This window comes from Heliangelus exortis, chromosome 3, assembly GCF_036169615.1.
Source record: "Heliangelus exortis chromosome 3, bHelExo1.hap1, whole genome shotgun sequence".
NCBI lineage: Eukaryota > Metazoa > Chordata > Aves > Apodiformes > Trochilidae > Heliangelus > Heliangelus exortis.
This window is the reverse complement of record NC_092424.1, coordinates 90,302,748-90,314,789: the sequence shown is the minus strand read 5'-3', so window position 1 is coordinate 90,314,789 and position 12,042 is coordinate 90,302,748. Positions and strand designations below refer to the sequence as shown.

The window sequence follows — 12,042 nt, the reverse complement described above, 5'->3', positions numbered from 1 at the left end:
CTCACAAGCCATAATGTTCTGAAAACTAATCAAAGGCTGAAATATTTTAATTTTGGCTCAAAGGTTTTCAATACTCCAGAAATGGTAGGCTTACCTGCTTATACAAATGCATACCTGATTTTGTAACTGCTCTCAGTTTGGCAGGAGAAGTCACAGCAGTAATTAGATTACACAGCAATGTTCCTCTGCTATTCATTTTCTGCAGTTCAGGTGCTTTTAATGTCCATTCATCTTTTAAATTCTGGTTAAGAAAAATAGTCATTTATTCATCACTTTACAGATTTCAGACTTAAAAGGTTTAGATTTAGTGTAGAGAAAGGAACAACCTTGCTACTTGGGAATCCCCTGCAGTATATCCAAACATGCAAAGGAAATAGGAATATAAATGAAGACTGCAAGCTCCCTAGTCCCCATTACTGCAACTGCTTAGCCCTTAAGTCTAATACTTTTCATGTTAATAATAGATGCCCTACTTCCTTCAGCCATATTTCACTTCGTATCAACAATGTCTTACCAATGTATCTTCCAAAGGTTTCTTTAACTCCTCTGTATTCAGAGAGGGTTGTGCTGCTGGAATTCGTTCTGTTGTCTCTTTTATCCATTTCCTTAATGATTCCACAAGGAGCTCAAAAGTATCCATTTGTTTCTGACAAGATGATACATCCTCTTCTCTGAACAATTAAAGACAAAATAAGAAATTGAGAGCTGAATGTTGGTATTCCTTCCGATAATTAAAGCAATTGACATTATAAATCTGATATTGCTATTCTTAAATTCAAAAAGTCAAAAAACCTAATTTTGTGGATATGAGCAGAATGTGGAGAATCTAGTCTTGTTGTGCAGGTAACTTATATGGAAGCTCTAATAATTTCTTCAGTTTTATTTTGCAGCCTAGTTCCAAATAGTGGAATTTACAAGCAGCAATTTATATTCTTTGAGAGAAGGGAAGAAGTAGGATTTAGTTAGAACTGAGAGGACTATATAACAGAATCTGAAAATAGTTACTTGCCTTTACAGCCAATGATAAAGCTATTGAACCAGACAGACTAACCACAGAGTCTTTTTCAAATAGAAATCCCCTCCTTTTTTTTTTAATAAAAAACTCTGTAGTCTGTGGTTAACTGAAGTCCATTGAGACTGCATGCAAGAGATAGCAGTCATCACTACATTCAGACTGTATTATTAGCCAAGGTGGAACCACTTTAATTATTTTACTTACTTTTCCTTTACAGTCTCCTCAACCTCTCTGAATTTCTTTGACAAAGCATTTACTTTTTCTAATACCAATGCTTTATCTCCAGGAAGAGCATAGAATGAAAGTTCTTCAAGAAGCTGCTGCAAAATTTCCAGATCTTTCTTATGTTGTGCCAATTCTACACTGGCTTCCTGCAAAACAGAATTACATTCTTTGTATTAGATTTTCTAATCACTTTTTCAAAATTAAGTTTATTTTAGCTAACCACCCACTTTTAGCTAAGCTGGGAAACAAGCATGCCTTATTTACTGTACAATCACTTGGATGAGTTAGACTAGAAATGCCCAATATATGCAAATGGAATGGTACAGTACCTGCATGTATTGAGACACTTCACTAACATCCTTTCTCAGTGCCTCTGTTTCACTGAGTGCCTGGTTTTTCTCATCAAGAAATGACTGAAGTTTTTCTGACAGACCTTCAAATAACTCCACTTTAGTTTTCAACTCCTCCATTTTCATCAGCTTCTCCTTATGCTTGTTACTTGCTTCAGAAAACCGTCCTGCAAGTTCACTCATTTTAGCTTTCAGTGTGGACGCAGTGGATGGATCTGCTGTTTCTGTGAATTTCTTCACTTTTTCATTCATAGTGTTTATACTGCTTTGACGACCTGCAATGTCTTGTTCTAGCATCTGAAACAAGAAAGAACCACTTTGTATTGCTCACAGCTAAACTTTTAAGATAGGAAACTGGTCCACCATGGGAAGAGACAAATCAGTACAGCCAGACCACCAGTGTAAATCTATTTCAGCTACAAAAATCCTAATGTGCAGTTTTACTACTATCATCCTCTTTATTAAGTATTTTGAATCCAGTAAAGGTGCCAAACTAAAGATTTCAATCCTTTCTTGCAATCTGAATTACCAAACAAATGTTTCTTCTTTCAGATGTTACTTACAATGCTTTTACTAATAATATCCTGAATAGCAGCAGAATTCAAAGGCACTTGATCTTGTTCTTCCAGGCTCTTTTCAACTCCTTCCATCCAATCCAGCATTTCATCCAACCCATCCTGCACACTTAGCGATCGTGTCAGGGTTACTTGGAGCTTCTCATTCCTTTCATTCACAGACTTGGATAAATTGTCATACCTCTCCACAATATCATCTGACAAAGAGAAAATATATTTCAAGTTTTTCCTTTAGCCAAACTAAGTTTTCAAATCATTTTACCAGTTCTCACTTGGTAAAGTGAGCCAAAAATTGCCTACATTAAAACGAATCAAAACCATCAGCTTAATTCAGTAAAAACACACACCCAAAGATCAAAAACTCCAGATAGAGAAAAAAAATCCCATAGGGCAAGGGAAATGAGGGAGCAGGTTACAGCTGTGCTCCCCAGCTTCTAGAAGCTTGTTCCCATGCAGCTCTATTTTATGACAGCTGTTGACTGTTCCCAAGAAATAAAACACCAGAATATTAAGACAGGTCTTCTATAACTGTCTATTATGTTGTTGTTAAAGCCAAAAGGTTCTTCCAGATGGTTCTTAGATAGACCTTCAACACTTCTGGGATAAGGCTCTGAAAGTTATAGGTTCTGTGTATCTGCCACAGGGTTTCATCACTGACTCAAAAGAGACAAGCCCATAGATCTTCTGTAACTTTGCAAGTTACTTCTGGGATTCTGGTACAAGGTAGGTATGTGACACACACAGAGTCTTCAAAGAGTGCTCAACATTATGCTGTGCTGCTTCTCACAACTGACAGGTTGTGAGAAGGTTTTTGGCATCTGGACTAGGGCTTGTGCCATGGAAGACACAAATGGTTCCAGCAGAGTCCAACTGATCCACAACAGGGCACAGCTGAGCTCCTTGGCCAGGCTGCTTGGTGCCTTTGAGAATATGTATTTAGGAAATGGAAAAATGATGCCTGAGACTGAGTAGCAAGGGAAAAGGAAGTGTGAAAAACAGCCCTGAAGACATCAAGGTCAAATAAGAAAGGGGAGGAAGATGTTCAGGCACTGGAGCACATCTTTGCCTGAAGCCTGGTGAAAGCCAACGCTAAGAGCAGATGAGCACACTGCAGCACATGGAAGACCCCATGCTGGAGGAGGTAGGGATTTCCTGAAGGAACTGAAGCCAGTAGAGAGCCCAAACTGGAGTAAGATTATGCTGAAAGATTTCAGCCCATGGAGACAATGTGTGCAAGGGAAGGGAAAAAGTGTAAGAAGGAAGCAGCAGGAGAGAGGAGCTGTTATGGACTGACTGCAACCACCTATTCCTCATCCACCCTGCCCTGTTTGGCAGGGAGGAGGTGGGAAGGAAGGAGTGATGGTAAGCCAGGTAAAAAGAGCAGGGTTAGAGGAAGGTGTTGCTTTAATTTGTATTTGTTTCTTGCTATTGAAACCTATTCTACTTAGCAATAAATTAAATTTTGTTTTCCCTAACTCAAGTCTGTTTTGCCCATGACAATAAATGGTACGTGATCTCCCTGTCTTTTTATCAGCCCATGGGCTTTTCTTATTCCCTACCCCCAATCCTGTTGGGCAAGGGGAATGAGAGAAGTCGGGTGGGCAGCCAGCCAAGGTTAACCCCCTCACAGTTTCTTGAAGTCAGAAGAAAATAACTCCTTGGCTAATCAAACTTCAAGTAATTACTTGCAAACAGATAGCTGGAGTCTGAACAAGCTCCTCTGCTCTGGAGAATTTATGATCCTACACAAATCACTAACTCTGTGTGGCACATCCATCCATAACATAGGAATTAAATGTAATCCCCATTTCTGGAAAAAAAAAAAAAGGTAAAAAAAAAAAATTTTAAAAAATTACATCTTTTAAGCTTATGACTCAACAAAACATGGAACTGACCAGTGACACAAGAATGTGGAAACTCTGTATTTTGTCTCTTCCAGTACCTGCATGCAAACAGAACTGATAAAAGAAATACCAATAAATGTAAAAATTTTACCCAGTGTTTTCTTAATCTCATCTTTGTCTGGTGTCAACTCTCCCCTTGTATCCAATAGCACTTCAGCAGCTTTTTTCAGTTTTTCTACAGCAATTTGGTGGTTAGACACTTGTCCCTGAAGAACCTGTAAAATCCCACAATTATTAGTTAAACTTTTCAACAGATATGCAAATCTTGAGGTAGTCCATACAACCTAAACTTAGCGCTGGGAATAAACTAACTCAACTTCTGATTTCTCCTTAAAAAAATCTTCACCAGTGGCTTTGAGTGCTTTTGACCTTCTGGCCCTTTTTTTAACTTGTTCACCATCTTTTTTATCTGCTGTTTTACAATACTTCTCTGGCTCAACTGATTTTTGCATGTAACTTCAAAATGTGTCTATTGATTAATTGTTTATAAAGATGACTTCTGCAGACTCATATAGGATACAAAAGAAAAATAAACATCTTTTTTAACTCAGCATCAAAAAAAAAATCAGGAGAAAAAATTCAGAAGGAAAACCATGCAGTCATCAGCAGTAGTTACACATTTACCACCAGACAAAGGATCAGGCTGATACTATAGTGTAAACAAGAAAAGTTTAAAACTAGATGATCATCTTCTCAGTTTACAAACCTCCTGAAGCCAGGGTCACAGAATTTTGACTAGGTTTATCCATCTATCCAAGGAACACCAGCCCAGCCCTGGCTTCCTCCAGAATCAACAGAGAAAGATAGGAAGGCTGTAGCAATTTCCCAAAGCAGCTTCCCCTCTCCAGTACATAAAAATACTTTAAAGTGACCAGTCTTTAAATTATTTCAGGCTTCTGTGGCAGTGTATATATGATGTATGTTTGCCTTGAGTCACTTGAACCTTATACAAGTACAAAATGAAGGGCTTTCTCATTTATTTTTTGATACAAACTAACTTGATGAACATATGATTCAAAAGGCAATCCTATCTGCCCTGACAGGACAAAGAAATCATATCAGTGCATTCAGCACTAGAATCCAGAGCACAAGTGTACAGCATTTTGGCCAGAATGTTGTAGATGTGTTACTGACCCACATGACACAATACAACTTGGATAGACCTCAAAAGGGGTTTTCTTTATGCTAGGGAAATATACTGTAGTTGTGCAAAAAAACAACCAACCAAACGAAAAAAAAAAAAAAAGAAAAAGGACATATCAGAAAACCTTACTTGCTGACAGAAGCAAGTAAGCAAGCAAGCAAACTGATGCCAGAGGCACTGAAGAATATGCTGAAGAACAGTTAATCCCCTTAAAAAGATTAGACCCCACCATGCTGCCAAGGTCTGTGTCTAGCTGGATTATCAGCTGCATGTGTTGCCTACAAGGGACAGCTTTAACTTGCAACACCTGACTTCTTCAGAAATACTCTTTGTTTTGCTTTCATTAATTGGTTTTCTCTCTTCAGCCTCCTGTTTTTTCTCTTCTTTTGAATTTTTGACACTTTGTACCCTCTCCCTTCTTCCCGGCTCATATTCATTGAGTCCTCTTTTGTGTGGGAAGTAATCCATGTAGGAGTTTCATAAAAGAACCGCAGTACTCACTCCTTTTGTATTACTTCCATGAAAATTGGCATTATACAGGATATAATTCGTTTTGGCATAAGGAACAAAAAGTTTAAATGGAGCTTCAAATTGTAATTGGTGTTTTTCCTACTTTCCTACCACTTGGAAGCACAGTTGTATCTAAATTGTTGCACTGTTAAACTGTTAAGAGTTCAAAATGTGCAGTATTAATTTGGTTGTCTTACAATGTGTGATTTGTCCCCTCTGATGTCTCATGCAACAAAGTGTTGGACCATTCCACTGGCAGATATGAAAGATAAAGATGTGGTAAAGATACTACTGCTTAGTCTGATGTAGGGGGAATGGTTAAAGCATGCACTTTCCAAGAGCCAGTGGCTATCACTTATCAATAGCAAATGTATCAGACCTGCACAGATATTCCCATAGTGCAGACAAAACCACAAGGAAATGCCTGACCAAATAGCCTTGCTCACTGAAAAATAAATAATCTTGCATTTTAGTGTATATGATTGAATATGTTTATGAAAATGTAAGTTAGTTCAAAGACTACAGACTGTATGAAACTTTATACAATTCACCTTAAACTAACCAGAGTTTTGCCTTTATAAGCTCCATTGCTAACATGCCTTGCTCTCTTAAGGTTTACATACAGTGAATAACTCTCTTGGAGGTGTGAGAAAAAAACAAAATACTGTTTATTTGTGCAACACAAATGATGCTGTATTCACTCTCTGCAGGGCACACAGTACTGGGCAGAACAGAAGCAGGCAAACAGCCTGGTCACATCACCCTGCTTACCCAGTATGATTCATCCCATAATGCAGAACACAAAATGTGAACAGAAAAAAGCAAGAATCACAGACAACAGACTTCAAATGGTCTTCTCTATCAGGAGCTTAAGTCCCCAGTCCTACTCTGACAGCCAACTGTAATCACTAAATCCCTTCTTCGTTCAAAACTTTCCACATTTCATCCTATCATTTGCTAAGTGATAGGAAAACACATCTTGCTTTCACCACTGCTAAGGGCAACTTGGTTTGTCCTCTCTCCCCCCCCCACCCCCTTTTTTTTTTCCCTCCTAGTACTTTTCAGATAACACTTTGGAAAGCTGAATTTGAGAACTATACAAGTTGTATACCCAGGTGTAAGGCAAGAATTTAGCTCGCAGCCACTTGGATTACATTAGATGATCTGGGTTTTCAGACAAAAAGCAGTCCCTTTTCGAACACAGATACTTCTGCTTTTTAAAGCATTTTACCTTGGTTTCTTCTAGTTGTCTTTGGAGATTTTTGGGATCCACTGCAATTGGCTCTGACAGTTGTTTGTTCACAGCTATTTCAGAGGCGTGGAGACCTGACAGAAGTCCAGATGAGGCATCTTCATAATGCTGGTATTTATCTACCAGGTCCTTAAGATTATTTCCAAGTACGCTACACTAAAAGAGTAGAAAACACACAATCAAACACCCAGACATTAAACTGTGTGCTGCATTGCACACCAATCTCAAAGTCATACTTTCCCTCCCAAAATACTACAAAAGGAAAAGCTTTAGGAGTACTCTTTGATTCATCAACGTAAAGATTCTTTATCAGCACTCTGACACTATAAATGCAGCCAGTGGAAGCTGGATTTTTTTTTTTTTTAAATCATTAAAACACAGAACAGCAGAGTATTGCTTTCATAAATGATTTGTTTGCATAGCAAGTCCTAAGTATTATGGCTTGGTATGACACAAATGCTTTGGTCTGGTTAATCAAGGATGTCATCTGAGTAAGATCTCATTAGTCCTGTATTTTAGCATAGCCTGAAATGCATACAACAAATAATCACATTAAAAAGTCAGTGGTACTATTTCAGTCTTCTGGGAAATGATTTCACATGCAAAATCTGATTATATGAAGTCATACCATTTATAAACAGTTATTTTAAAATGTATTTTGAACCTCCCATGTACCATATTTTTATATTTACATTTGGTACTTCATCTCCACCTGGTGGGCAAAATTAGAATGTATTCATTTACCTACCCAGTTAACTAAGAATTTACTTTGATTCTTCATATAGAAGCCTATAAACTCCTTTGTGCGTGTGCAAATACAAAAATAAAAGCATTTATTTTAAAAAATAAAATAAATTTTTATTCTTTATATTATATTTTATATTATTTTTATTAAAATAAAAGCATTCTTGATTCATTAAAGTCAAGAAGCTTTTACAATAGGCAAAACAGTTACTAAAAACCCATTTACAACTTGGAACAGCTCACAAATTCTGGGAAATCTCATTTTTTAAAGGTCTCTCCTTCAAGTTTTTAACAAGATTCAATTTAATAAGAAAAGTTTACTTTGTGTTGGCTTTGCTCTACACATTTATGTTCAAGTATTTAAAGCATGCCTATTACCATGCCTGTGCTGAATGTATATATGGAAAGGACAGGATTTGGCATGTTGACTAATCTGAGACCACAAATCAAGCTGCTAGCACAGAACTTTTATGTGTATGAAAATAAGCCCTCTAAAAATTTCTGCAATTAAATCTTTATGTTAACTCTCAAACTAATCCAATAAACCAACTGTTTCACTGTTCAAGTAATTAGGAAAATGAGCCTCTGCAGAGAGAGAGCCTTCTTCACAAATTGTTCAACAGTTTACATTTCTATCAAATCCTCAACATTACAGAATTTATGTTTCTGAGCAAGAAAACCGTAGAGACATGAAAATGGTCATAGATGACAACTGCTGCAGCCCAACACTGAGCCAGTGGAGACTCAAGCTCTACTAAGGAGTCTGAACCTATGATCTTGGAAAATCATGAAATTGCAGTCAAAACACAGACAGTCTCTTAAATGGTTCAATTAATCATTAATTCCTAAGTTTACAGTTTCAGAATACTACCAATACTGAACAACAATATGTTGTTTCAAAACCAGATGGAGAATAGGTATGTGAGACCAGTTGGTGATGTTCGTCTCATTCTACCAGACAGATTACAACTGTGAACCTGTCACAGAGATCTGGATTGTCTTCCCTCTCTAAGGTACACAGAGAATTCTGCACTTATAGTTTCTCATTAGTTGAGAGACTAATCTCAGATTCTTAAGAATAAAACAGTTATTTGTCAGAGTAGTGGAAAAGAATTGCTGTCCTCCAATCAGTACTTTCTTGCACGCCTTGTGCTGACAACAAAGGTCACATTAGGACAAACCATAATGCTGATATTGGGACAAAATTTTTGGATACAAACCAAACCGAAATTTTGAATATTAATCTTGGCATAGTCTCTCTCTCTTTTTATACTAATTGTATTAGTAAGAAGCCATGTAAATAAGAGCTAAGTGTTACTGAGGTATACTGTGCAGTCACTAACTCAAAGATTCTGCTTAAGGCTGGAAAGAACAATTCAGGAATCTGGTCTGATTTACCCCTTGTAATGCAAAGTAGAAAATTTCAATCATTCAGACCTTAAACAGTCTGGCACATAATTAAGCTAATCCCTTTTTATACAAACTACCAAATCAATCATAGTAGTCTTTCTGAGCAAGTATAAATAAAACTCACCTTAGTATAGAGAGATTTGAAACGATCTGAAGCACTGTCCAGTTTATTTTGCACTTCAGCATATGTAGCCGAAGTATCAATACCATCTTTGTCGACCTTCACACCATCTCTTTTGCTACATGATCTTGCAGCATCTAAAACTCTTTGTCCAGAAATTGTAATGTACCGTAAATCACCTTTGTGAGATATAACATCTTCTGAAAAACTCTTCTGCCTTTTCAGTTTGACCATAATACCATTGAAGTCAGAAGCACCTGCCTCCAAATTGTCGAGTTCTTGTTCTGCCTGCTGCATCCAGGTTTCAAATTCACTATAATCTGCATCAAATTTCTCAAGCTCTTCTCTTAGAGAATGGGTCAACTTCATTTTCCGTTCAGATTCAGCTAAAGCAGTCTCATACTGAGCCTTAAGCTCCTTCATGTTCCTTTGCATCTTGTCTTTTTCTTCAGGAGACAGGTAGTGTCCTTGTTTCTCAAGCAGTGCCTGAGCAGACTGGGTTGCTATAATGACAGCCTGCTGCTGTGAAATAATTTTCTCATGTTGAGCCTACAAAGAAAAATAAAGTATGACCAACACCTTTCCTTCAGACCATTACTGTCTTGAAATCTCTGCTGAATTCTGCTTAGAAATGACAAGTAGAACAAAGTCCACCAAAATTGCAAAAAGTTTTTCTAATTTTCATTTCATTTTTTAAAAAACATTTGGCAATAATTTAAATGAAAGTGTGACTTGTGGTCATCATATTTCTGTGGAGTTTCAAAACTTTACATAACACCCAATGGTAATTCTAGCCAGATATGGGAGTCTTCAAATATCACTGGAACTCTGAAATACTGGGATATACTTATAGCACACAAACACTTCTCCTTGTGCTTTCTAAAAGACAACTTGATGGTGAAATAAGACATTATCAATCTCTAAATTTTTTTCCTAGTAATAAGTATTTTGTTACTACTTAACACTTAGGGCAGCATGCTTACTGTAACCAAAATTTTCCTAATTGTCTGTCTTAAAATAGGATTTATCAAGTAAAGTCTTTAAACATAAGTGAGTTTACAAGTCAAGACTGCTCCATTTCCTGTTACATATATTGTAGCTACCATTTCACACAAACAGACCAAAAGGACTGAAAGCATCAAACATTAAAAAGAATACAGATACTTTCTTATTACCCCATTTTTAAATTTAATTTTTCAACTTCAAGAGCAGTGATGACTATCAAATATACTTGGTCATAAAGCAGGTCCATTTGACTTTAGGAACTGAGACACATTCTGTGCATGTAAATTGTTTCAATCTCATTAAAAAACAGTTAAGTCATAAGAACTAGACATGTATGCCAAATAAAAACCATATTTCGAAAACATTCATCTCCTTTAAGGTTCTGTATTCCTAAGTAAAATACCTATGTAAAACAGGCTGGTATGCTTGTCTTCCATGAGCACAGTGGGCAATTATCCTGTAGGCACTAGATGCTAAAAAGAACTGTCAAAAAGTGGAAGTAAAAATATTATGTACACAAAACGCTTCTATGTTTTCATTTTCTTTTTGGGTTTTTTTAATAAGAGAGGAAATCCAAAATAGTATTAGCTATCAGCACAATCATTTTGATCAACGTGTCCATAAAACACTCCTAATAGTTATTGGTTGCTCAGCTGTAAGTCAACAAAAATCATAAAACTTAGCTCTTATAATTTTAAAAGCTTTCCATTATCTTTACTAGGAGAATCTATTGTTAAAATGCTGTGCTGTGGTTTTATGTAATTCATCTTTCTAAAGCCTTCAAGTAGTGCTTTGCCTGCATTCTAGAAGTTATAGGGAATGAACACTGCAATTTCAGCAAAATATTTTTTGCACCTCTTGGTAATCAACTATTCAAAGGGAGCTGCAGGGGACTGAATCATTTAGCTGCTACAAAGATTTTTGAAAAAGTCACATGAAGGGTATGAATTTGTGTTGCTTCTTTTTGCACTTTATCTGTTCTAATTTCTCATTACAGAAATGAAGAATAGACTCACCATAAGGATTCTTAACATTTACCTTGTAGAATATGCCCTTATTCTTATTATGCAGGCAATAATGTTAGTAACAACCAAAAAAGGGACAAATTTGCAATATGTTCTAACTACTGAAATTCCCACCAATAACTTAGTCTACCACTTATTTTCTACAGCCTGTTCCAAAATCTGTCACAGAAAGGATCACAGAATTCACCCAGGATGAATATAGACTGACACTCTTAGCACCTAAATGCTGAATAAACCCAGTAACAGTACCTTGACTCTCTGATACTGCTGGTTCAGATTATCATCTGTGCATTTTATAAATCCATCCACTTGAGTTTCAATGTCTTGCTGAATTTCCAGCAGATTACCATTGACATCATCCTCATCTCCTTCCAAAGCCTTCACATCTCCATCTTCAAAGTGTGTTCCATTTTGTTCTATTGCTTGCTTAAATTTCCTGCCATGCTCTGCTTCTTTATCCACATTTGATAACCAATCCAAGAGATTTTCTATAGTATTTTTACTTTCTTCCAGCTGTTCTATGGCTGCAACCTACATTGAAATTTCAAAGTTACAGTTCAGAAATCTTCTTTACACACTAAGAACACACACAGAACACAAAACATTTACAGTACATTAAATTTTTGGTTGACATATATGTTGCTGTTCATTTTATAAAAATAAACCAGCAAACAGTTTATTAGTCACCTAAGTGAAATATTATTTTAATCTCTCCACAGTATACCAATGACAAGTTGCAAGACTAATCCTGTAAGACATGTA

At 36.6% G+C, this 12,042-nt stretch overlaps 1 protein-coding gene across 34 annotated transcripts in view; it reads right to left on the bottom strand.

The window, feature by feature from the left end:
• The window catches only part of DST (dystonin), a 288,534-nt gene that overhangs the window by 87,050 nt on the left and 189,442 nt on the right, over positions 1 to 12,042 (bottom strand). For all 34 annotated transcript variants that reach the window (XM_071741656.1, XM_071741664.1, XM_071741658.1 and 31 more), the window contains 9 exons: positions 11,530 to 11,811; positions 9,254 to 9,799; positions 6,955 to 7,131; positions 4,161 to 4,284; positions 2,154 to 2,362; positions 1,570 to 1,887; positions 1,220 to 1,386; positions 515 to 671; positions 115 to 241 (listed from right to left, as the gene is read on the bottom strand). In XM_071741656.1, the coding sequence (XP_071597757.1) occupies positions 115 to 241; positions 515 to 671; positions 1,220 to 1,386; positions 1,570 to 1,887; positions 2,154 to 2,362; positions 4,161 to 4,284; positions 6,955 to 7,131; positions 9,254 to 9,799; positions 11,530 to 11,811 (2,107 nt within the window). The remainder of the gene's footprint in view (positions 1 to 114; positions 242 to 514; positions 672 to 1,219; positions 1,387 to 1,569; positions 1,888 to 2,153; positions 2,363 to 4,160; positions 4,285 to 6,954; positions 7,132 to 9,253; positions 9,800 to 11,529; positions 11,812 to 12,042) is intronic.